Source organism: Phaethon lepturus, unplaced genomic scaffold (assembly GCF_000687285.1).
Source record: "Phaethon lepturus isolate BGI_N335 unplaced genomic scaffold, ASM68728v1 scaffold1479, whole genome shotgun sequence".
Lineage (NCBI taxonomy): Eukaryota > Metazoa > Chordata > Aves > Phaethontiformes > Phaethontidae > Phaethon > Phaethon lepturus.
In genome coordinates this window covers 14,798-40,436 of record NW_010562540.1, presented here as the reverse complement: position 1 = coordinate 40,436, position 25,639 = coordinate 14,798, and the positions used below count along the sequence as shown (strand labels likewise).

Sequence of the window (25,639 nt, the reverse complement as noted above, 5' to 3'; positions counted from 1 at the left end):
ATTAGTAGAGAAAGGAATTACTCTCCTCAGGCAGGGAAGGGGCTACATGCCTGCTTGTGACCCTGTCCAGCCCTGGTTTACGTGAACTTCAGTGTACAAACTCGGGTTTATTTACTAAACTCCTAAACAAAGTCAGTCCTTGAGTTATCATAATCACAGAGCTGGGGTTTGCAAGCCGCTGTATGCTAGTAGTATTGTCATGGGGGTTTCCGCATAAAGGAAATTTCCTTCCCAGTGTTGCTTCAAGATAAGTTGGATTCTCTATTATCAATACTGCTGTTAGAGCAGCTTCCGTTTTCCTGCTGTGCATGTTTTACACGTTGCACATTTCTCTTTACCCTTGGGAAACAAATGTTTTCACAAGCTGTAGGACAGTTAGAGCTCCACCCATATCCTCTAGTTTGAATTAATCTTCCAAATCTAAAACTGTGTTTTTGAAAGTATGAAGGACGGTTGTCAAAACAATCACATGAGATTCCTAAATAGTGCTTCAGGCCCCATGGCTGATGCTAAATCCCTGGTGTCATCACTCATGGACTCACCTGGCCCTCAGCGTGTAGGTTTTTACACAGTGCTGCATGTTGAAAGAGTCATAGTTGTGTGCTTAGCCGAATTGCCAGAGCTGTAAGTACAGCTTTTCTGTACCTATGTTTCTTTCTCTGAAACATATAACCAAAATTCATTGGTTTTAATTCTGTGCCTGTTATAACCTGAAACCCCAGACCAGAAAAATACAGTTTATCAGTTTGAAGGGGTTGGTAAAGGCATTGCAAAAACCTGCAGTCATTGTGAAACACCATGTAGAAATAATCAGGAGAGGTTTTGACACGACCAGCCCCAGCCACGCAACTTTCAAAACGGGCTTGTTTTGCTTTCCCACGTTGTGGGAACACAACAGGAGTTAAGCGATGCGGGGGTAAGAGCGACCGCGCCTTCTCCCTTCTGGTGTTTCTATCGCTAATAGTGTCAGCGGGGAATTGGAGAGCTGCGCTCCGCCTGTGCCAAGCGCATGATAAAGAGTGGCCTTCCTGGCTGACCGGCCCATTAGGAGACTGAAAGAGCTGCTGTGTCTCTCCGGTGGCATTTCTCTGAGATAAGTTGCTGGTTGTCCCCAAAAGCTGGCAGTGAAAAAAGCCTGGCTCTCGCGTGGTGCCGCAGGGTTTTCCCACGGGGCTGGAGGCTGCAGCTAGGGATCGCTTTCAGCTGTTCTCGCTGTGAGTCGGAGGAAAAGAGGAGAGGTGGGAAGAAAAGTGCTTGAAGTCTACAGCAATGAAGTCACTCAGATGCTTGTGAAGAGCCAACAGCAGGCTCAGCATGTGCAGTTAGTGCTGAAACCATCACAGCTGTGGTCTCGGTAGAGATTTTCACACTATTTTTATCTGGTGGGGTGAGCAGGGAGGAGGACGGTGCTGCAGAGGATGGGTGGGGATCAGGTGAGAGGAGCGAAGACAAGAGCGGGTGGGGAGGTGAGGAGCCAGAAAAACCAACCAAGCCCTTGAATCTCTTGCTGTAAACAGGAAATCGAGGGCCACAGAGAGCAAGACGGAGGAAACGGGAAGGCAGAAGGGGAGAGGCAGCAATTGAGTTTGAACTAGACTAAAGAAAACACACGTAACAGCACCAAGCATTAACTACCAAAGCACAGAGGGCCTCCAGCTAGATGAGGAGAGCTCTGTTTCCATCCTCTCCTTCACCGATAATTCGGTGCACTTAAGGATGCTGAGGCAACACAGAAGAAAAGTAGTCACTGAGACTTTCTCAGGGTTTTTTCCCTGAATCCCGCTGCCTGAAGAATGCACTTCCATGTTCTCTTTTAGGGCCACCAATCGGGCTGGGGCGGGGAAGCCTTTTTGGGAGAGTGACCCCTGGGCCACATCGGCGCCGGCCCAAGGAGGGACCCGTCTTGCCTCTCCTGGAAGGGCTGCCTGCAGCCGGCTGATCTGTTGACTTCCTTTGACTTGCTTTCAACAACAGAAAATCCGAAGCTGGTATCAATTAATGCAGCGGCACCAAAGTTTTCCCAACCTGACTTGGCACGTCACTGCATTTCCCATGTCGTGTCTTTAATCTGTTCAAAATTAGGCTCTGACCCTTCATTGTCTTTTACTAAAACCACAGGGATGTTCTTTTCCCACCCACTACTTTTATCATGGTCCCAGTTTGGGAGGATTGTTGATAACCATAACTTTTGACCAAAGATTTTTTTTAATGGATGGCTTCATGATGATATTTGATAGCTTTTTTTGGTTTACATAATATTTTCTATATCCAACTCTATTTTTAGGTTCCTGTACATCCGTATTTGTCTTTGGAATGAATGTAACCACAGGGATCTCTGAATCTTGTGCTTCTGTGTAGAGACTGCAGTCATTAAACAAACAAACTTGCTGAGCTGTTTTGGGGCTTGTTCAAGCTGGTGAAGGGAGATGTGGTAATTTCTGTTGGAACTTTCTATAAAAAGCACCACTATTGCAAGGTTTTTATTCTGTGACTCATTTCAAAAAATACTTTAACTGAAAGCATGGATTACTAGACAAGCAGATTTGCAGATAAAACATTCCCAGCATATAAATAGTTCATAAATTATATAGTTAAGGTTAGCAGACACTATATTTAAATCTTTACTTGGATAGACAACTATTTCCACCAGTCAAATATGTTGGGTTTTCAGTTCTTTGGTCCAAGATTGAACAAACTATGTGGTTACACCACTGGTACAAATCGCAACATGGCTAGGAGATGCTGCAGCTTTTGGCTGCAAAGGCAGTATTTGTTTTTGTAGGACGGTCTCGCAGGGGCAGAGTTTGGGCTTTCGAAGGAACTGGCCATTCTCCTGTTCGCACGGCGCCTATTAAAGCGATGCGCAGCGGAGCCCGGCGCTGCGGATGCCGCGATGTTCTGGCGGTAAAGGGCACGCGCATCGCGCGGCGTCGGTGGGGTCTGGGGCGGAGGTTTGGGCAGCCGGGGGCACGCGCTTTTGAGAAACGGCGGTTGGCTCCTCTCGGCGCCCTGGAAAGCGAGCCGCAGTTGTTGCGAGCTGCCTGCTCGCTTCCTGTATCGTCACAATCTTCTGCTCCATACAGAGCGGGGACAAACGAGTAGCGCGAACGGTCAATTCGCTGGAAGCGCACTGCGGCTTTATCACAAACCCTGCCTTTTTCATCTTTCCAAGCCTCGTTTTCTTAATTTCACACCTTATAGGTAGGTAAAAGCTGTTACAATGGGACGGTTTTGGTGCGTTAGCTTTGGTCACGTCCTACCACATGGTTGGGTAGCAAGAATAAATTCGGAAATACATGGGAGGAACTGAAATCTTAGGGTGGGGTTTATGTAATTGGGCAAACCGCCACCGAAGTGCTGGTCTGCTCTCCCACTCCCTGTCAGATTCCTCCTCCTCACCACCCTTCTACTATCTGATTTGTTTTCTTACTGTCTTTTTTTTCTTTTACTTGTTTCACAACTTTGTATTTTCTTCAGCTTCGGCTTCTTTGCCATTCCTTGTCACCAAAATCAGGCTTTTGCTGCTGTTCCCGAGATCCTGTGGGTGTGGAGGCTGTAACTGGTTATGAACGTGCTGGCATCAGGGCCCCACCATGCTCTGCTGCCAGGAATGGGGCACGTCCTTCCTTTTGAAGGGTGGCATCCCCTGAAACCTGGGTAGTCAGATATAAACTCTGCATTGATCTGCACCATCATTAACGTTTTCCGAGTTTCAAACACTGTACTCGGACTTTTCAGAGCTGGACACGTTAGATTTTGGTTTAGGATTTACCAATCTTCATGTCCTGTTTCTGAACGTGCCAACAAGGTTAAAGAGACCGATGGGAGGTTTAGGTGCTCAGCTGCTTGGAAGAGCAGGCTGCCTTCATTCATATCTCTAATTATAGACTTTGGAGTCCAAGCTTGAGCACCTGTATCTTGACAGATTTGGTCTGTAGTAGTTCCCAGCTCAGAGAAATTACTTTCTGCTAACAAGGGAGGGCTTCATCCAAAGCCCTTGGCAAAAGAATTTAACCACAAAGACATATAATATTTTCTGCCCGACAGTTCTCGGCTTGGCAGATAGCTGTTTAGGAGTTTCTGAATTAACGTGGACTGTAGTGAGCCTGTGCATTAAGAGAGCTCTTGTAGCCAATGTTTTTGTGTATAAACAGTTGTGAAAGACTCTGGGAAGGGAAGGTGGAAAGAATCTGTTTTTCTATGGCTTTCAATAAATGCAAGTCTACTTCAAGTTGTGGCAAAATTCATCTTGACATTGTGTAAATACAGTTACAAATGTTGAATCTGCAAATAAATAATGTGGTGAGAAGGGCAAAAAAGTAAATGGGAAGCTTTGGTCTCTGCTCTCTTTTGTATATATCTTAATCCAAAGTGACTTCTGGTATTTTGGGGGATCTATTGTGGATTTATGTGCGTATTCCAGAGCAGAAGTTGGCCTGTTCTTCTAGTGGTAGAAGAATACTCTTGATCAAATTACTTCACAGTTTGATGAGTCCAAATGGGCTTTTACGTTGTAGCACTACAACGGACCTCTTTACACTGCAGGAAAGCTGCTTATCTGACAGCAAGTAAGTCTGCAATCTATAGCTCAGATTTATTCCATAGATAGTAACTCAGTAAAATTCCCATTGACATTAGGAAACGTCGTAAAATAGGAAGAGAGGTGGATTTTCAGTGAAAAGCCCCAGTTTCTTCAGTGGTTCTGGTAAGAAGACAAGCCATATCTTTCATTTAATATTAGACACGTTTGAATATCCCATTTTCATGTAGGTGTGTGAACTGTGATTTATTTTGGGTAACACTGTGTTGTTTTCCTAACAGATGAACGTGAGGCAGTTCAGAAGAAGACTTTCACTAAGTGGGTTAATTCCCACTTGGCACGTGTATCATGCAGAATTACAGATTTGTACACTGACCTGCGCGATGGAAGGATGCTCATCAAACTTCTGGAAGTTCTTTCAGGGGAAAGACTTGTAAGTGTTTATTAATATTCATTGTGGTTTTTTTGTTTCGGTTTTGGTGTTTTGGTGTCAACTGAAGTACAGTAAAACTGAGGGTTCAGCACTGCAAATGTCTTTTTAGTATTAAAGAAAAAAAAAAAAAGGCTGTTGCTTCAGCTGGATCCAGACAGCATTAAAATATCTTGTTACTGGTTTCAGTAGGAATCAAAGGAAGTCTCCTTCAAAGGTTCCTTGCTGGTGAGATGCTAAGAGCTTCCAGCAGCATGCTCCCAGCTCCTGAATCTGACAGGCGCAGAGCACTAGATGTTCTCTAGCCCCTTAGACCGTCTCGGTAACGGCGAATTAGCTGTGCTGAGGAACATTCCCGGGCACTGTGGCCAGCTGGCCTGTTTCTGTGCTAGTAAACACAGCCGCCGGATGCAGGTGGCTGTGTGCAGGCTGCCTGCCGGCCCGAGGCCTGGGACATCCCTTCTCCATCCGTGGAGCGTGCTGGGGGGTCATGGAGGACAGCTGCCTGGAGAGGGCCAGGCCCACCCTGGGAAGCGTTGCGGCGGTTTTAGCCATGGTGTTAATTGCACCCCGCTGCTCAGGAATGCTCCTGAGTGTACTTGATTTTACTAGGATAGATAAGGCTTGGATTTTCTTTGGTTAGAGGAATATCTAAAAGGAATTCAAATCAACGGGGCAAATTCTTTCTTTGGGTATGCTGAGAGGCCCCCCTTGATTCCAGCACAAGGGAGTGGTGACTAAGAAAAACCCTGTAGTGAAAAATGCTGCTGCATGCCAGGAAAACTGGGTGCCAGGAGATGGCTGGGTATCAGTTTTTCCTTCAGTTCCTTAAATGATGGCTATGCTCTTAACTACCTAATTTAAAGCAATCTTCTCAAAGAAATACGGGTCTTTAGCTAAGACTTAAGGCTACATGAGGCTGCAACTATGTAATCAAGCACTCCTATTAATGGAAGCTCCATGGCTTAAGACTCTGGTTAATGAATTGAACATATGGCCCACAGCGTAGCGTCCGTATGGTAAGGCAAGAGAGGAAGCTTTCTAAATGCATCTGGGAGTGTAAAGAAACTGTGATGTGCATAGAAATACCCTGTGTGGATGCAGGCATTGTGTGGATGGAGGTAGCTAATCTCAATGTTTGTCAACTACGGTTTGCTCAAAACATGTTTCTCTCTATGCCAAATCATTTACTTCGGTGAGGTATTAGGTTTGACGTGTTCACTGCAGGTAGCAAATCTTATTCATACAGGAATGACCGAGACTAACGTGCCCCATTATTTGAGGACTCAGACAGCAGCCGTGCCACCTCTGTTTAAACCTTCCTATCTGCCTGCCAAGATGTAACTTTCAGTGTCAAAGAGCAGTGCTGAAGCTCAGACCAGTCGTGTGATTCTTGCTGCGTGATTCATTTACATTTTTCACTCCAGATTTTGAAAAAGGCAAACAGAGCTTACGCAGCCGCTCGGGTAGGGAGGGTGCAGGAGCCACCCGGTGAGACTGCTGGATCTGCACTTGCATCATCGTTTGCGTATCGCATTGGCAGCTGCCTGCACCACCACAAATTCTTTTTGTAGCTTCCTTATCTCAGGATGGAGGACAGCAGTCTCTGTTTGAGCAGTACATTCCACCACACCTTCCTCTGCAAACAACAATACAGATAATGCAATGCACTAAACCTTGAGACAATTACACACACCAGAAATATTCCAGGAGGATCGGCACGCAGCATCCACTTGCTGATGTTCTCCAGCCTTTTGGAATTTATTTTAGCTGGTATTGGTTAGGATCTGACATCTCCATGCCACCCAAGCAGAAATCTAAAGGCAGTGTCTTATGCAGAAAGCTTAAAATCAAGAAACATTAAAAGGTAAGAAAGCAATAAGCAAACACAGAAACTAGCCTAGATAATTATTTTACTATGGTGTGTTTAGTGATGCAGTAGAACAAACAGGAATTGTTTTCTCACCTTTGAAACCAGGATTCAGATTCTGGAGACATATGCCTGCGGAACAGAGTCCGGGGTTTAGGATACTCATCAGGGAAGCAGGACTGCTCACTGCTCTCTGTATAAGACCTCCAACCTCATTTGCACAAACCTTGCATTTTTCAAAAGCTGTTGTGATTTTTGATGATGAAAACCCAGAGTCCTTGAAAGTGTGTTGGAGAAACTCAAAATGAGAGCGTCCAGTAAGGGCAACATCTACATCTTCCTGTCTTTGCTCAGCTTGATTCCTAATCCTAGTGTTTAGTCCAGACCTTACTACATGAGGTCCTCTGTACAGCGCAGTATTTGGAAATAAATTGATAGCATGCAACAGTCTCACTGAGCAAAGCAGAAAAGAATCCAACCAGTATGAAAAGACAGTTGTAATTTTGTTTGCACACACTGTTAACCAGCTTCTCCCAAACAAAAAAACAAAGCTGGGAATTGTTTTCAGCATAAAATTAAGCATTTAGCTCGGTTTCTTCCATAACCATATAAAGGATTAGAAAATTCCTTACAATTCCTGGATGCTCAAGGGTCAAACAGTTTAAGCAGATTATCTGTAGTAAGTTCTGTCACGTTTTCTGGTGGAAAAGTGAAGATTTTTGATGTAAAATGTTTTCCTGATAATATGTGCATGAGTTTAATTAAGTACAATGACGGATGCCTTCAGCATGCTTGCTTTCCCTCTGATTAATTTCTGGATCTGTGTTAGCCCAGTGAAGGTGGAAGTTACATCTCTCTACGTCTCGCCTGGAGGCTGTGCAGGAGAGTGTGGCGAGAGCGGCCACACCTTGTGCAAGCTGGACTCGGCCGCCTCTTCCTCTTTTTGTCACAGAATGGTGGGTTAAACTGTACGACCTGCCACTGCGGAGGCACGGAAAAATTTAACCTTCTGGCTTCTCGGGGTGCCCGACTTTTTTTTGGCTGGGTGATGCTGCGTTTTCATCTGTGCAGAAATTTGAAGTGCCTTCTTGGACCATGAATAAGTCACAATTTGAACAGCCCTCAATGACGCTGCTAATGAGCTGTTACAGTCCCAACAGGGGATTTCTGAGCCAGAAAGCGCACCTAGTGCTGGAGCGTTAGGAAAAGGTCAGCCTTCTCCTGCTCAACAGGTTTGCTGTGAGCGCTCTGCTGCTTCGCATACAGTCGTTGCGTTTGGGGGAGAAAAAATCCTGAAGGTTACATTTCCCAGATTCCTGTCTGGAGAGTGTGTCATCGTACAGTGTGTGGGTGGGAGCAGGCTGTCTCAGGAACTAAATAAAACCTCTGTCGTGAATGGCATTAACTGTCACTTTGGTGCTGTTGCTTCTGAGAGCAGAAAAAGAGCTTTTAAAACCATTTTCTGCTGAATAATTCGAGGCATTAGAGGCAGTGCAGTAGTGAGAAGGGCTGCGTTAAGGCAGGGGGGACAGCATCAGGTCTGCCGCTGCTGCTTAGAAATGGCTGCTGTCACAGTCCTTCCTGCGCTCTGGGAACGTCACCCTAAAAGCGAGCACACCTTGCGAGGGCCGGGCTCGGGCTCTCAGGTGTGGCAGTGGGACTGGCTGGAGCGAGTCGCGGGCCGGGCAGCTGCCGGGCGCAGCCCAGGCTCCTCCTTCCCCTGCAGCTGGGCGCTCGCTCTCCTGCTCTGGGAACCATCTTCCCGCCCGTGTTTTGCAAGATTAAATTAAACCTGTGGTCCAGCTTACCACACTCCCGCGTGATCGATGGTACCAGCGGAAGGATGGATCCCGGGTTGATTTCAGCCAACCATGTAACCTCGCTCTTGCTCCCGCTCACGCTACAGCGCTTTGCCCTATACGGACAGCGCGTGGGGTGTATGGTATGTGCTAGGGCCTATGTGCAATTTGTACCTCTCTGAGGGTCTGTCACACCCAAAAGCAGTGGCAGGTTCCTGGAAATTTTCGCCTTTGCTGGGAGTTGTGGGTTGACTTTCTCTGCGTCGTTACCCAGCCTCCGGAGGAGAACCGCGCTGCCTGAAAGCTGAAGTGAAACTAATGACCTCGGGGGTTTACGTGTCCTGAGGGGCATCTTTCTAGCACATGTTTTGTCTTTATGACACACTTACACAGGCTGCTGTTTCTACGGTCCATAATATGCCGCTGGCTGAAACTCTTCCCCTTGAATGCAGTCTGAGGTGAGGACTTTGCCCGAGCTACTTCCATGGCCAGTTAATTACGGTCGCTGCAGAAAACAAAGAAATTCTGTCAATTAGTAGTTTGGCTGAGTACCTTCTGCGACATCTCAGGGAGCAGTGAACAGGCTATTCAGCTGTAATCCTTATCTGCAGAACAAAGTTACTTTAATTTTATGCAGTTTTACAGCAGACTTCTACATGCTGTTAATGTTTTCATGGCTCTTTTCATTTGCACTGGGCCTTTGTAAAATTGTGTTATGTTGGTATGGCTGATTTTTTTTTTTTTAACTTTCTTTTCCTATGAAGAAATAGTTTGGAATAAATATCTTCTGTTATTTTCATACTATTTGTGCTACTTCAACTGACCAAGAAAAGCAATGACATTTCTTTCTCGAGGAGTTTTACTGAGTAGCTTATGGTCCAAATCTGAGCTGTCTTTTTGGAGAGTGTGTATCTGTATTTACAGATACTCACTGGAGCATTTGTTAACAATTCCCTCTGTTGCGTGTGTACGCCAGTTATCAGTTTGTTTCCTGTCTTTATCTTTGCAGGATCTTCTTTTTAAGTGTGGAAGAACTTGTACTGGAGATAAAAACCATCTTGGGAAAATGTAACAGGCGTGGCATGGACTTAACAAAATAATTTATCTTCCAGTTAGTGAATGAATATGTTAGAAAAAAATGAAAGAAGTAAACGGGCAAAGTACTTTGAAAGGCAAATGAAATTGGCTCCCGGTGTGTGCGGCTCAGGTCTAGGATGTTGGCATTTCCACCACGAGTTTGACACGTGCTACCATTATCCCTGTGTGAATGCGCTGTAAGATGCAAGGAGCGATTTTGTCCATTGAATTTGAAGCAGAAATGCATACAGTATTGCTGGCTGGGAGAGGACAGCGTGGTGACTCATCTGCCTGGACTGAAGAGTTAACAAGCACCTTTTTTTTCCTCTTTCCATCTACAGTAATACCTGTTTTTCTTCTTCCTTTTACCTTCTAGCCTAAACCGACTAAGGGAAGGATGCGCATCCATTGCCTGGAGAATGTTGATAAAGCCCTCCAGTTCCTGAAGGAGCAAAGAGTGCACCTAGAAAACATGGGATCTCATGATATTGTGGATGGGAATCACAGGCTGACACTTGGCCTTATTTGGACTATTATCCTGAGATTCCAGGTAAAGATGTATACATATGCAGATCTACACACGTTTGGGTTTTCCATGCTTGTTTGTAATACACTTCATTGTGCTTTTTAAGAGTGGAGTGCTCCCAGGCCCTCCGAGATGAGGGGAGCGAAAAGTGCGAGAGGATAAATTAGTCTTCATGGCGCTGCTGATCTGTGGTGGCAGCCAGTGTGGAGAGTCATGTGGTTGTATTTTTAAATTACTAATAAATAAGTACTTGAATAAGACTGAAGCTCCAGTCACAGACCTATCCACTCTTGCACACTTCGGAAGAAATGCTACCCGCGGCTGCTCTTCACCTCTGTGGTGTGATTGTCATTAACCTGGCTGACTTTGCACTGAAGTGGATTGAGGGTGCCCACAGGAACTGTTTTAGTGTCCCAGCTAAAGGCTGAGATTTCATGTTTTCCAGCAAGTTGCACATTGGTCTTTGCCTTCAGTTAAAAAAGGCTGGAAAGTCCTTTTGCAGAAAGGATAATAAATTTATATGCTAAATACATAATTTATAATAAGTAATGTAGTAGTAAATATTTAATAAATTTAACATTCTCTTAATATTGGTGTTGCTCAGTGTTTTCCTAATATGAAAGTATCTGCCTAACTTTCAGTGACACCAGTGGGACTTCACTGAAACTACAATATTCTCCTTAAAAAGCAGTAAACTATATTCATAAAATGAGATATATTTGTCCATATGAAGTAAAAAGTGGTCGTTGTCCCCTCCCCCTTTTTTTTCTTCTTAAAAACTGGAGAACATCCTAGAATCTGGAATACATATTTGTGATGCTGCTAAGGGCAAACACTATTCCCTCCAAGCTCGAAGTTTCAAAATTGTTTGCTCCTGTGAAACTGCTGGTTAGCTTTTGCCTGTGGATCCCCTCACGAGAACCCCTACCTGCCGCACCCCCTCGGCTCCTGGACGTGCTCAGCTCCCTGCGGGAGACACCTCGCAGGATGAAACCGTAATGCTGTATAGGGCAAGGTTTGCCTTGACAGTTGGGAATAAATTTTCTCATGAGGCTTAAACTGTTTTGTCAATGGACTAATCAAAGAGTAATCCTCCAGTAAAATAAGGGCAGATGAAGCTTTCTTTTGACATGAGTGCTCTTATGTGAGGAAAAGCATTCACCTACTTGCACCCTGCCTGTCATAGATTTCCTTTGTTATTACTTATATTCCGATATCATTCCTTTCATCTTTTCAAAAAAGGTGAACAATGTGCTTTCTCAGAGAAATATTTAAACCTTCTATGTTAATTTTAGATCCAAGATATCAGTGTCGAAACTGAGGACAACAAGGAGAAGAAATCTGCTAAAGATGCTTTGCTTTTGTGGTGCCAGATGAAGACAGCTGGGTGAGTGTGGATTAAGTGATTATCTCTAAAGCCCTTAGAGCATTTTGAGTTGCATTGAAATGATTTTAAATGGGCAAACACGTATCTCTCCTTAAGTGGATTCAACCAAGAGAAGTGAATTGATGTTTACAAGTCAGAACATTCTGAATTTATTATGTTAATGCTGTGTGCTAAACATACCAATCTGATAATCCATGAATATATAGTAATATGCTGACTCTTTTTCACCCTGCTCTGAAGAAGTAATGGTGCTTCATATGATTGCCACCAAGTTTCCCCTCTTTCCATGTGTATGGAAATATTTCCAAAATGTCTTTCTCTGACAGTAACCCTCTTGCATAATTAAATATCCATTTGTAGAGACTCAGTATATTTCCCCCATGAAACCTGGATGTCCCTGTGATGACTTGGGGCACTTCAGCATTATCTAGTGGTACTTAATCTTCTCCTTCCAAGAACTCTTAGGAAAGTGGTTTGTAAGCAGCCTGAAATTTTTAGAGACTTGTGAAATACCTAGATCACCAAACAAATTAATTTTGCATCTGTGTACCCATGGGGCGCAAAGGTAGTTATCATATGTGCTTTGTTTAAAAGTCAGACAGTGACTAGGGTCAGTCCTTGAAGATGCCCTGGGACAACAGACAATTTCCAGGAAAATTTAATGTACCACTGCTGTTGTGGCACCTGCCACCATCAGGTTTTAGTCCTCTCTGTTCCTCCAGCTGTTCCTGCTCTTCTCTTGAACTTGGTGTTTTGAGTACTTGAAAAAATTCTTTGCCAGCAGCTAAATCAGGAGCATCCCTTGGTCTTGCAGGGATTTGAAACCTCACAGGCTGCAGGTTGGGCAGCAAGTTACAAAATTGTAGCTTCAAGTGATTACTTCAGAGTTCATTTAGTGCCTCTCTCTGGAATGCATATCAATTCTGCATGGTTTACAAGAGTAAATGAGGTGCACTTACCTCTAGTGTCAGCCTCTGATTAGAGAACAGTCGTGATGATAGGTTGTCCATCGTGGGATGGTAATATCCCACCCTTAGGTTTGCAATAAATGTGTCACTCCTGCAGCCAGCTTTTAGGGACAGAGTGTGCAGAGCTGCAGCGGGGATGCTACATTGATTGCGCTTTCTTTGGTTTTTGTTCTGCCAGTTACCCCAATGTCAACATTCACAACTTCACAACCAGCTGGAGGGACGGGATGGCTTTCAATGCACTGATCCATAAGCACAGGTATGTGTGGGTAAATGTCTTTATGGATTTTGAAAGCTTGGACCATTGCAGTGTCTACTGGCTTTTGCAGTTGCCTTGCAGCTTGATTTTAAAATCTGTGGAGAGGAGAAAGTTGACGAATTGCTGAGAGTTTTACAGCAACTTGCCTTGCTTTAGAGCTTTACAGCTCTTGCAGTCACTGTGAGCTCATCTGGGCAACAGCTTCTCAAGTCACAAATCAAAACAGGTTGTGTTTGGTTTCAAGAGAATAAATTATACATGTGATTGTTCTCGTTTGTGACTGACCGGGTCGAAAGAAAAGCTTTTGTACCTTATTGAGTAACCTGCGATCAGGTCTGGTTGCCTGGAATTTGGGGGCGGGAGGGGGACGCGACACACAACAGCAGCCTGGAGGGGAAAGAAATCCTTGTGTAGGGGCGGCAAAATCAGGTGCTAGACTTCGACATGGCTGGGCATGCTGTTCATTGGCGTGCTCAGGTGAAGTTGTTGCTTGCATACTTAGATGGGCATTAGGAGAGCCTGGGTGACCACAACTTTGTTCCTTCCTTTTCCAGGCCACCTTTATCCCTAGTAAATCATCCTCTGTTTTTTGCCATGGGCTAGGTTCTGCCATGGCGTGTGCCTCATGCCTTTAATACTGCCGTTGAAAGGCACATGGCTGCTGGGCAGGCAAAACCTTGGCAGCATGAGGGGGCAGGTTTTCTGAAGATTGCAGATTTTAGTTAGTGGTTCATTTGAGGGTGTCTGCACTGTGCTTTGGGAAATCTAAAGAATTTTCCATCCTGTCTAGGCCTGATCTGATTGATTTTGACAAGCTGAAGAAATCAAATGCACACTACAATCTGCAGAATGCTTTTAACCTTGCAGAGCAACACCTTGGTCTTACTAAGCTCCTGGACCCCGAGGGTAAGAATTCCTGCAGTTTCAGTGCTTCACGCTGTTTTGTGGGCTCTTTTCTTCCACCCCTCGTTTCAGGGACCAGCTTTGTGATAGCTTTTTGTGTTAAGGAGAAGCTGGATGCTGCTGACTCATCTGGTGATACAGCTGGAGAGGGAATGAGAGAGTGCAAGATGTCTCCTGCAGAGGACTGAGCAGCGGTAGCACAAGAGCCCTTAGTCCTGTGTTTATTTTCCCCCATCTGACAAGATCATGGGACTCGCCACGTATACATAAAATCATTCCAGTTAGAGGCATCCTTCTGATCTTCTCTGAGAAACACTTTCTGTGAGCTTAAAGATGAATGATGTGGATTTCAGCAAATAGTTAGCAGCTTCTTTCGCAGACTCACAGTGAATTTTAGCCTGTGCTTCCATGACAATGTGAATGCTCATGCGTATTGGAAGGCGTGCTTACAATGCTAGGACAAGAAACTTTCTTGTCACAGGGCAAATAAAGGCTATGTGCTTGGGCGAGTTTCTTCTTGCTGATTTGCCAGTGCCTCAGAATTGCTGCAGGAAAGGAGATAATGTGTTTTCCATCTGTATCTCTCAGAAGATTTGCCTGGACAGACATATAATTAGGTTTGAGTTCCTCTCTCCAAATACTGGTATAACATTGAAGTTCTCAATTAATAGTAGTTCTGTCAACTCGCACAGACACCAGAGAAGTTACTCAGCCGTGCACAAGCTGTGGCGAGGTCTGAGGCCTGACTCTAAAACCCAAAGGCCTCTCGCCCACAGACCACAGTCTTAACCACAGTCCGCGCAAAGACAAGAGATAAAGGAGCACTTAGTGACAGGATTCAAAACTGTACAACAGCAAGTAATCCCGAACCAGCCCAAAGCTGCAGAATTTATTTCTGATTAGGACATAAATCTTAGGAACTGAACTGCCACTGAACCCATCCCTCTGGCTCTGAAACACATCCTTGTGGCATTATTAGCTTTGTTGTTTTAACCCATGCACCCTCAGTATGCTGAGACAACTCTTGTTTGGTTTGCAGATATCAGTGTTGATCATCCTGATGAAAAGTCAATCATCACCTATGTGGTGACATATTACCACTACTTCTCCAAGATGAAAGCTTTAGCTGTTGAAGGAAAACGTATTGGAAAGGTTTGCCAGTTCAAATTATAAATTGTTACAAAGCAGTTGAAATCTTTATCACTTTTTTTTTCTCCCTCTTGGGTGTTAGTTTTTCAAGAGTCCACTGTATGGTAGTTTTTAGTTCTGCTTTTGAACGTGTTTTGAATGTTAAATATTCCCATATGACTGTGAGGAGTAGTTAGTTTCCAGCTGCCTCATATTAGAAAACATTTGGCCGGTGTTTTATTTTTGCTTGTTAATTTTGTGTTATTGCTGCTTTTCCTTTCTTATTAGCTGCTCCTCACCCTCTGGGTCCTCTGTCTCTTCTGGAGCCCAGAAGAGTCCCTCGTTTAAAAATGTACAGTCATTCTCTGCCCTTTGGTGAAGTTGCCCCCATCTTTACATCTGTCAGACTGAACATGGATCCTTTTGTGAGACTCAGTTCTGCCCCTCTATTGCCGTGGGATCATGGGAATTCACTGCTGAAAAATGCAAAGCCCTCATTCCTCAGAGAGCCCAGCCCCTGTGGCGCTCAGGAGTGAGTGGTCTGATTCATAAGTCTCTCAACAGTTTCTTTTATGTAGCTTGTTGGATTTAAATGACTGTATAGCACTGCCCCTCCTTATTCATGTGACGTTGTGCTGCTTGTTGCAGGTGCTTGACAATGCCATTGAAACGGAGAAAATGATTGAAAAATACGAATCGCTGGCTTCCGACCTTCTTGAGTGGATTGAGCAAACCATTATTATCCTCAACAATCGCAAATTTGCCAACTCCCTAGTTGGTGTGCAACAGCAGCTACAGGCATTCAACACTTACCGCACAGTAGAGAAACCACCCAAGTAATTTTAATCTTAGCTTAAAACAACAATGGTCTTGTTTTGTTTAGTCAATTGTTGATTTTTTTTAAAAAAACAAACACATCCAAGTAATTTTAATCTTGACTTAAGAACTTATTTTTCTGAACAAACCCAGATATCATATTTCTAATTGGCACTCGTCATTATTACTCATAAGGCCTGTTTGCCTTACGCTATTCAGTGTGCAGATAATAACAGCAATATTAAAAAGTGTGTTGCCTGCAGGATCTTGGAGGTCTGGAAGCTGTCGCTTCACTGGGGTGCCTGCCTTATAATATGTGTGGTAATAGCATACCATGCTAGTACAGTTATATCGCCAGTCATGCTTAAAATAACATATAATACCAATAAACTGCTATTAAAAGAATCTTACTGCCTATCCAAAATCAAGAGGAAGTGTGTCTGGCTTTGTAGAACAGCTATGCTTACTAAAACTGGTATAACCAAAGCTGCGCAACTTACTTCTGGAAAGTTTCTTTTAGCATTATGATATCAGATCGGTTTATTATTTTTGTCTAATATAAGTTCTAATGGATAATAATACAAGCCAAAACATTACAGAGTATCCAGACGTCTTCTAAAATTGCAGTCTGTTCCCTAGTGCCTGTGGAGTTTGTTTATTTCCCAGGCGTACAACTCAGGGAAGAGAGTGGGAAGAGTTTATTGACTGCAGTGGGCTTTAAATAAAACTTCCATTTCTTGAGCTGATAGAGTAAACTAGGGCAACACACGTAATAGAATAAAAAAAATGCAGTATTCTGTCCCCCAAGGGGGTTTAAATCTGAACACACAGACAGCTGACTTCTGTGAAGTTCCATTTGCTGTTTGACCCAACTGGTTCCAGGGGATGTGTGAGCTATTTCAATTGTTTCCAGCTTTCAGACAAGATGAAGATGTTTATCTGAATGCTCCATTCATATGTCAATATTTTAAGGAAGTGTTTTATAATACCTTAGTAGCAATGAAAGCTTTATTGTAACTCAATCCTTTTGCGAAATTTTGTTTAGATTTACGGAAAAAGGAAACCTAGAAGTGCTGCTGTTTACCATCCAAAGCAAAATGAGGGCCAACAATCAGAAAGTATACATGCCAAGGGAGGGCAAACTCATCTCTGACATTAACAAGGTAAACTGAGCCGGCTCCTCCTGTGCGACTCAGGATTTGGTTGTTTTCTTTCAGTCTCTCTCTTCGGTGTACTGGGGAGAAACACATGTGCTGCTTCCAGCCCTGATGTGCAGGACCGTAAGGGATGGGTGCGGTGGGGCGAGCTTTTCTCAGGGCTCGGACTCATTAATCTGAACTGAGTCCCTGGGTATCCTCAGCATCTGTAAGATCTTCTGCACTGGAAAAAGTGCTCAGTCATTCTGGTTATGGATCTAGTAGCCCTGCCTTGCTCCTCCATGGTCCTGGCTGTTAATTGACAGAAAGTAGCAACAATATCTAGATGTTGTAGCCCTCCCCATTTACCTCTCAGCCCCCCCTGCCCGCAGTGTGGGAGAACAAAGGAAGTGCCATGACTGATCTTGCAGGTTCCCTCTCCGGGTTTATGCAGCTATTTTTGCTGCTGGTGCAGCTGGCAGAACAGCAGCAGAGCTGACAAGCTCTCCTAAGGATAACAAACAACTTAAAACTGTGAGCTTTCCTCATTTGCGTTTGCCATGCTTGGCATTCCCAGAGCAGCTGTTGTGGGTGCCTGTGGCCTCCGTCTGCGTCCTAGAGAGCAGTAAACTGCACAGCTCTCCTGTTTGCATTAAGCCCCTGTGCCTGTGAATGCCCAAAATACTTGGGTTTCGGGCAGCTTCACATCTGTTAGGATTTAGAAGAATCTAGGGTAGTTGGTGTTTAATCGTGGGTATTTTTGTTGTTTGGAGGAAGGTCTGAAAGGTGATTAGGTGGCTTTCAACATGCCCCTAAGACTTCTTGGTTTTGTAATATTAATGACATGCGTATGAATAACTTTTGGCTTTGAGGGAAAAAAGGACTAGTATGCACCAAAAGTAACTGAATTCTGTAGCTGTTTGCTTTTCCAAAGTGGATGTAATGAAGACCAACAATTGTATGTTGATTTTAGAGGTGAGAGGGCATGAATCTCTAATTCTCATTTCCGAAAGGATGAAGATAGAATTCGCTTATTTGGGAATAGTGCTCAGAAGATTTTTTTTTTTTTTTTAAACAAATACTCTCTTACACGTTCAAGCCAGGTGGTTTGCTTAGACCTTGTTGGAGGCAAAAAACAAATAAGCTCGAGAAAATGCATCTGAGATAAACAAGTCTTATACGCCTTGCTCAGAAAATGAATGGAGAACAAATTTTAAGTCATGCGCTTCCATTAGCAAACGAGGTGTAAGGCCAGGCAATGCAAACCAGATTTATTGGCATATAAATAAATAAGCTAGTTTTGTAAAACTTGGCTGTAGTGACTTCAGTTCTGTTTTCATGCAAAGAAGATGTGATTTATCATAATCCTATAAGAATGTGTGTTTAGAAGATGCATGTGTTTTCTCCACGTCTTCAGGCCTGGGAAAGACTGGAAAAAGCTGAACATGAAAGAGAACTGGCACTGCGAAATGAGCTCATCAGACAAGAGAAACTGGAACAACTTGCACGCCGATTTGATCGCAAGGCAGCTATGAGAGAAACTTGGCTGAGTGAAAATCAACGTCTCGTTTCTCAGGTGCTGCTCTCAGAAATTGTCTGTGTGACTAAAATGATTCCCATGAGTAATTACAGGATACAGTTCTTGCAAAGAGAACATTTTCTTCCCTGTGCTTCATATTTTTCTGAGTCTATGTATATGTATATTTATGTTATGTGTGCACAAATGTGTATTTAGTGTATATGTGTACGTACTGTATGTCCTATCTTTAATGCATTTGGGATATCCCTTCCTTGAATCTATCAGTCTGTACTGAGGAGATACTGATGTGGAAATACCTACCTACAGTCAAGATTTTCTTTATCGGAATATTTTGGTCAATTCAGTGGAATTAGCCCAGGAATTAATTTTATTTTTTAATATTAGAGCTGACTTTAAAAAAATCCAAAGCCCTGGCCTAATCCTGATGGCCACCATGATTGTTCCCCCAAAGATAGTAAATGGTATCTCTGATTTTATCACTGGTTTTCTGGTTATCAGAGGTATCTCTTATTTTATTAAAGACTTTTTTCCAAAGCATTTTGAGATCCCAAATTTGCTAACAAGTGAATTCTGCACAATCAGAAATCATGTTAGAGTTTGAGCAGTAGGGCTTTTCTCCTCAGCAGCCATTACTGAAGAAGCGTCTCTGTCTTTACAGGATAATTTTGGCTTTGACCTTCCAGCGGTAGAGGCCGCGACAAAGAAGCATGAGGCCATTGAAACAGACATCGCAGCGTATGAAGAGCGAGTCCAGGCCGTGGTGGCGGTTGCGAAAGAGCTTGAGACTGAAAATTACCATGATATCAAACGCATTACTGCGAGAAAGGACAACGTTATACGCCTATGGGAGTATCTCCTGGAGCTGCTCAGGGCACGGAGACAGCGGCTGGAGATGAATCTTGGTCTGCAAAAGATTTTCCAGGAAATGCTGTACATTATGGACTGGATGGATGAGATGAAGGTAGGTGTTAGCCATTTGAGAACGTAGACCAAATATTCTGGAGAGGCGTAGATGTCCTTTTTGGTAAATTTTTAAGACTCATTTTGCCCCTCTGGTTTAATAGATGCAGAAGATCCGCATTCAAGAGCAGTGAACAAATTCCTTGTAGCTTATGACAATTTTTGAAAAATAGAGATTAAAAACAAGTAAGGAAAAGGAACAAGTACATTCCTATAAAAAGCTCCTTTTCAGCTTCATGCCTGTCTCATAAGGGCCAGAGGCTTTGGTCACTGTGCTTGGGTAAGGATTATGATTTTTGTGAAAGGGAATTAAATAATCTCTTTTCATCACAATTTACATGGGGAACAAGTCACCTCTTCACCTCTGTGTTTTAAAAAGCATGAATTTCTTCCTGTCTGTTCTCCTGGGATCTGGGAAGGGAAAGGACCATGACTTTGTTCTTGTCCATCAGCCAACAGAACTTGAAAGCTGTTGGAGGAAAGAAAGATGTGTGTTGTCAGTGGCAGCTGACAGTACCTGGGCTGAGTGCTTTTCGTTGGTCCTGCTGAGCTAACTTAGCTTCTCATCATCCTAGACTTAAAACTGCATTAAGGAGCAGTCAAGTTCTTCATAGTTGCCAGTGGTTTTTAAAATACTGCCTCAAATTCGTATCAGGCATGCCTCTATACGTTTGAAATAGCTCTCCTCATGGGCCTGGTGTTTCTCTGGACTTAAAGTAACAACAGAGAACAGTGTAATGCCTGGTGACATGGAGAAACCAACAGTTTATGGCCTTCGCCCATTTTACTTGTCTTTTACATTTTGATCAGGTGCTTCTGCTGTCTCAAGACTATGGCAAACATTTATTAGGAGTTGAAGACCTGTTGCAGAAACATGCTCTTGTGGAAGCTGACATTGCCATTCAGGCTGAGAGAGTGAGAGGGGTCAATGCATCTGCTCAGAAGTTTGCCACCGATGGAGAAGGTAACTAGCAGCCAACAGGTCCTTCTTTGTCTTAATTACATATGAGGTTATCTATAAGCCTCATTAGTTCTGCAAGGCACGTTAGGTTAAATTCAGCACCAGAATGAGAGAATCCAGCTTCATTTGTTCCTTCTTTACTCACTGTGTCAATGATTAATTTGTCCAGGTACCTGCGCAAGAGTTCATTGTGGCATTGTGTTTTGCACGGGGTGTCACACTCCTCACCAGCAACTGCTGTAACGTTGCAGTAGTCACCATTAATTCCCCGTTCTGTGTTTATAGCAAAAAATACAAATTATTGCACCCAGTCTGATACTGTCCCCATTTATGCTAAATAAAAGCAATTCCACTAAACCAGTGTCATTAACTAGAGTAAATGATGTTCATTTTGTGCAGTTGTGTGTATGAAGCTGGTATAAATGTGGAGTAGTGAATTTTGTTTCACTGAAAACAGGAATTAATATCTTTCAGAGTTTTTTTATGCAAAGAACTGTATTTTCTGATCTGTGTTACTGTATGGTGGAGTTTGAATAATTCACACTCACTCTCAGGAGGCTAACTATGAATTCTTTTACATAAACTTCATAGATGGAACAAACAGGTTTTGGGAACTCTGTGTATGCCCCAGCTGAAGAGATGAAAATGAATCAATCCAATTTGTAACGTACATTCTCTATCTGAACAGGTTACAAACCGTGTGACCCGCAAGTTATCAGGGACCGCGTCGCTCACATGGACTTCTGTTACCAAGAGCTGTGCCAGCTCGCAGCCGAGCGCCGGGCCCGCTTGGAGGAGTCCCGGCGCCTCTGGAAATTCTTCTGGGAAATGGCTGAAGAAGAGGGTTGGATCAGAGAGAAGGAACAGATCCTGTCATCTGATGACTATGGGAAGGACCTAACCAGTGTTGTCCGTCTCTTGAGTAAACATAAGGCGTTCGAAGACGAAATGAGTGGTCGTAGTGGCCACTTTCAGCAGGCGATAAAAGAAGGTGAAGACATGATTGCGGAGGAGCATTTTGGGTCTGAGAAAATCAGAGAAAGAATTAAGGATATCCGGGAGCAGTGGGCTAACTTGGAACAGTTATCTGCCATTAGGAAGAAGCGTCTGGAGGAAGCCTCTCTCCTTCACCAGTTCCAGGCTGACGCTGATGACATTGATGCGTGGATGTTGGACATCCTCAAAATCGTCTCCAGCAATGATGTTGGCCATGATGAATATTCCACTCAGTCCTTGGTCAAGAAACACAAAGATGTGGCTGAAGAGATTGCAAGCTACCGGCCAACCATTGACTCGCTTCACGAACAAGCGAAGGCTCTACCGCAGGAGCACGCTGGATCTCCAGATGTGCAAGGCAGATTGTCCGGAATAGAGGAGAGATACAAAGAGGTTGCTGAGCTGACTCGGCTGCGTAAACAGGCCTTGCAGGATACCCTTGCTCTTTATAAGATGTTCAGTGAGGCAGATGCTTGTGAGCTTTGGATTGACGAAAAGGAGAAGTGGCTGAATAATATGCAGATTCCAGAGAAGCTGGAGGACCTGGAAGTGATCCAGCACAGGTGAGAATGCTTTTGCCAGGAAGTTTGGGGAATATTGGGTGGAAGTTTTTTATACCAGCTACCTTTCTCAGCTTGCCTGTGGCTCGGATTCTCTAATGCCTGTGTGATCTTTTTTTGTTTGTTTCCTCCACCCCCTCCAGATTTGAAAGCTTAGAACCAGAAATGAACAATCAGGCATCCCGTGTTGCAGTAGTGAACCAGATTGCTAGACAGCTAATGCACAGCGGCCATCCAAGTGAGAAGGAGATCAAAGCACAGCAAGATAAACTCAACACAAGGTAAGTGAAGGCCTTGTGCTCATGAAGATGACGCTGGCTGAAAGAAGTACGCTGGGGTCATTTGTGTTTCTTATATGTGTTTTTTAAGATACTCTGATAGTTATCTGAAGTATTTTCAAGGTGGGCCTTTAAAAATTCAGAAGGAAAAAGAACTGTGTCTTTCAGACATTTGATTAATAGATGGAGTTTAGCTGTTGACTTCAGTAAGGTTCTGAGTGTATCAGTACCTTGATTTGAGAGCTGGAAATTTACTGTTAATGACTATTACGATAAAAAAGAAACCAATATAATTTCACGTAAACGCACTCCTTTTTTGGCTAAAAATAGAGAGAGTAGATGTAACTAGCAATTTTTCACTTGAGGAAAAATTACACTTTTAAAGACTCAGTGTTGCTGGTACTTGTCATATTCTAATATACGCCGTAGTGGGTTAATGGTTGTTTTGCTAAACCTACTGATGATAGGAGAAGGACTGAAAAGCCATGAATAGTTAGGTTATTTCATGGCTTAGCAAGCTAATGTGAGCAACTGCTCACTCAGCAATGTTGCCATTTCCTTTTCCCTTATTATACAGAAATCTCAATTTCTCTGCTTTTCTCTCCTCACAAATTTCAGATGGAGCCAGTTCAGAGAACTGGTAGATAGGAAGAAGGATGCTCTACTCTCTGCTCTGAGTATCCAGAACTACCATCTTGAATGTAATGAAACCAAATCCTGGATCAGGGAAAAGACCAAAGTGATCGAATCCACCCAAGATCTGGGTAATGATCTAGCTGGAGTGATGGCCCTGCAGAGGAAGCTGACGGGCATGGAACGTGACTTGGTAGCCATTGAAGCCAAGCTAAGCGACCTGCAAAAAGAGGCCGAAAAGTTGGAGTCAGAGCATCCTGACCAGGCACAGGCTATCCTTTCACGGCTTGCAGAAATCAACGATGTGTGGGAAGAAATGAAGACCACCCTCAAGAACCGGGAAGAGTCCCTTGGAGAGGCAAGCAAACTGCAGCAGTTCCTGAGAGACCTGGATGACTTCCAGTCTTGGCTATCCAGAACGCAGACTGCAATTGCGTCCGAAGATATGCCAAACACACTGACAGAGGCCGAGAAGCTGCTTACTCAACACGAGAATATTAAGAATGAAATCAATAATTATGAGGAAGATTATCAGAAAATGAGGGACATGGGTGAGATGGTGACACAAGGGCAAACTGACGCTCAGTACATGTTCTTACGCCAGCGCCTACAAGCTTTGGACACTGGATGGAATGAGCTTCACAAAATGTGGGAGAACAGGCAAAATCTCCTTTCCCAGTCTCATGCCTACCAGCTCTTTCTCAGAGATACCAAGCAAGCAGAAGCATTTCTTAATAACCAGGCAAGTGGTCAAGATATACCTTAGTTTGTTTCTGTAGGTTGGCACCACATGCTGCAAGCAATTAACAAGCAAGATCATTTGGCAGGAGAGCTACAAACAGATAAATTGCTCTTTTTAAACTATAATTTGCTTTTGGTGTTTTAGTTCTAACCGTTCTTGGGAGACATTTCTTTTCATATGTGGTGAATCTGTTGTTGGACCAGACAGCATAGCCTGAGTGTAATACTTTTATCTCTCTTGGTTTATGCTTTGATCATAGGAGTATGTTTTGGCGCACACAGAAATGCCCACTACCTTGGAAGGAGCAGAAGCTGCTATTAAAAAACAGGAGGATTTCATGACCACGATGGATGCCAATGAAGAAAAGATTAATGCAGTTGTAGAGACTGGCAGGAGGCTAGTTAGCGATGGGAACATTAACTCTGATAAAATCCAGGAGAAAGTGGACTCCATTGATGACAGGTAAGATCAGAATGATGGCGGAATGTAGCTGTTCATACTTATAATTCTGTTCTCTGAGAGTTGACTTTTTACCAGAATCCAAAGGCAAAGTAACATGTTGGAAAATGTCTGTTGCAGACTGTTTTCTTTGTCCTGTGGAAAAATAAGAACTGTAATGTTTCAAAAATGTGCCGGGCTAATCATAATTAAATATTACCTCTCCCTTTTCTAGAGACTTACTAGGTAATGAGCTCACTACCTGGAATTTGGCTATATGAGTGTTGCTATATAATTCTTGGAGTATTAACACTTTGTTTTATGGTGGGAGCTGTAGCAGTTAGCTATACCTGGTTCCACAAGTCTTAGTTTCCCCTGCTACCTCCTAGCTGATTTAATTATAATAATGTATTCCTGTCATTCCTCAGAGGAAGGAATGTGGCTCTTCAAGAGTATAATTGGCATTGTATCTACCCCACCCGCTTGGCTTTGATCACCTTTCCCAACTTGTCTGGCCCTTCTGAAATCAGATTACGAAGCATTGATACAAATGGGTCTTTCATCCTAGAACAAGTCTTTTGCTTTGTCTCTTTACCTGTGGCACGGATGTTATGGAGCGTTAAGAGTTTATTTTTCTTTGAAAACCAAATGTTCAGTTTTGATGGCTAAGATTCATGGTTGGCTTTTGGTTTGAATAATAATGGAGCCTTTCAAGGCGCTTTTCAATCATGAGTATCAGAACACAGCAGTAAGCTCATACAGAACTTTTATGTTGTTACTGACAACCCTTCTATCAGACTTGCATCCTCCCACAGCCGATAAGTTCAGAGTTATCCAAATGCCTATGCCTTTATCTCTGAGGAGAAACTGAACTGAAGTAGTTCGGAAAATGCCATGCCTTTCCTGTTCTGGCAAATGTGTCCCACTGTGTATGCACCCATTTTAGCTGTGGCTCATGGCTTCAAGAACAGCGGATATTCCTGTTCCCAGAGCTTGCTGAGGGCCTCTGAGCGCTCTGACAACCTAACCCCAAGGATATCTCACATTTTCATTCTCTTTCTAACCAGCTTGACTCTCTTCAGATCCCAGAGAGAAACTGCAAAGGCCAGGAAGAGGAGATTATATGAAGGCAATCAAGGTGAAAGCTAGGAAATTAATATTCCTTATTTACCCTCTCTGATTTTCAACGTCCTCTGCTATAAGTTTTGCCATACACTTATGAAAGCAGGAGGACTTGATCCTGGCCTTCTGGTCAGGTGTCTTCTTTCCACAACTTTTGGAATATTAAAAGGTAGCATCCAAGGATAGAGTGGCAAATGGTCAGATGGTTCTTCCAGACCTTTCTGAGATGACTGGAGTGGGAGACAGCTTAAGCCTCTGTCCTGTGTGCTCTGCAGAGAGGTTCCTGCTGCCCTGGCTGTGGTGCTCTGGTGACTGTTTCCCCCCAGCGCAGCTACTCCTCTGTGTCCCTGCTGTCCTGTGGCATCCCAGCTGGCCACCTGCGCCGTCCTGGCTGTGGGACGGGTGCTGGAGTTCCTACTCTGAATGGCAGGCAGGTCCTAGAGACTATTTTTTTAAGGCTGCTTTCTTTCCAACGTGTTTCCTCAATTCCAAAGCTATTTATGCAGAGCACTGCAAAAACCATCCGGTGCACTGCTATTCAGGAAATCCGTGTGATTGCTCTCTGAGTCT

The 25,639-nt window shown here is 43.7% G+C and overlaps 1 protein-coding gene across 1 annotated transcript in view; it reads left to right on the top strand.

The window, feature by feature from the left end:
• SPTBN1 (spectrin, beta, non-erythrocytic 1) overlaps positions 1 to 25,639 on the top strand; it is a 74,226-nt gene that overhangs the window by 34,868 nt on the left and 13,719 nt on the right. Inside the window, exons 2-16 of the mRNA XM_010294285.1 lie at positions 4,822 to 4,973; positions 10,093 to 10,266; positions 11,538 to 11,629; positions 12,776 to 12,856; positions 13,647 to 13,762; positions 14,799 to 14,911; positions 15,536 to 15,723; positions 16,749 to 16,866; positions 18,257 to 18,415; positions 19,038 to 19,340; positions 20,150 to 20,303; positions 20,989 to 21,859; positions 22,000 to 22,137; positions 22,753 to 23,509; positions 23,769 to 23,971. Coding sequence (XP_010292587.1) covers positions 4,822 to 4,973; positions 10,093 to 10,266; positions 11,538 to 11,629; positions 12,776 to 12,856; positions 13,647 to 13,762; positions 14,799 to 14,911; positions 15,536 to 15,723; positions 16,749 to 16,866; positions 18,257 to 18,415; positions 19,038 to 19,340; positions 20,150 to 20,303; positions 20,989 to 21,859; positions 22,000 to 22,137; positions 22,753 to 23,509; positions 23,769 to 23,971 — 3,619 coding nt within the window. The remainder of the gene's footprint in view (positions 1 to 4,821; positions 4,974 to 10,092; positions 10,267 to 11,537; positions 11,630 to 12,775; positions 12,857 to 13,646; positions 13,763 to 14,798; positions 14,912 to 15,535; positions 15,724 to 16,748; positions 16,867 to 18,256; positions 18,416 to 19,037; positions 19,341 to 20,149; positions 20,304 to 20,988; positions 21,860 to 21,999; positions 22,138 to 22,752; positions 23,510 to 23,768; positions 23,972 to 25,639) is intronic.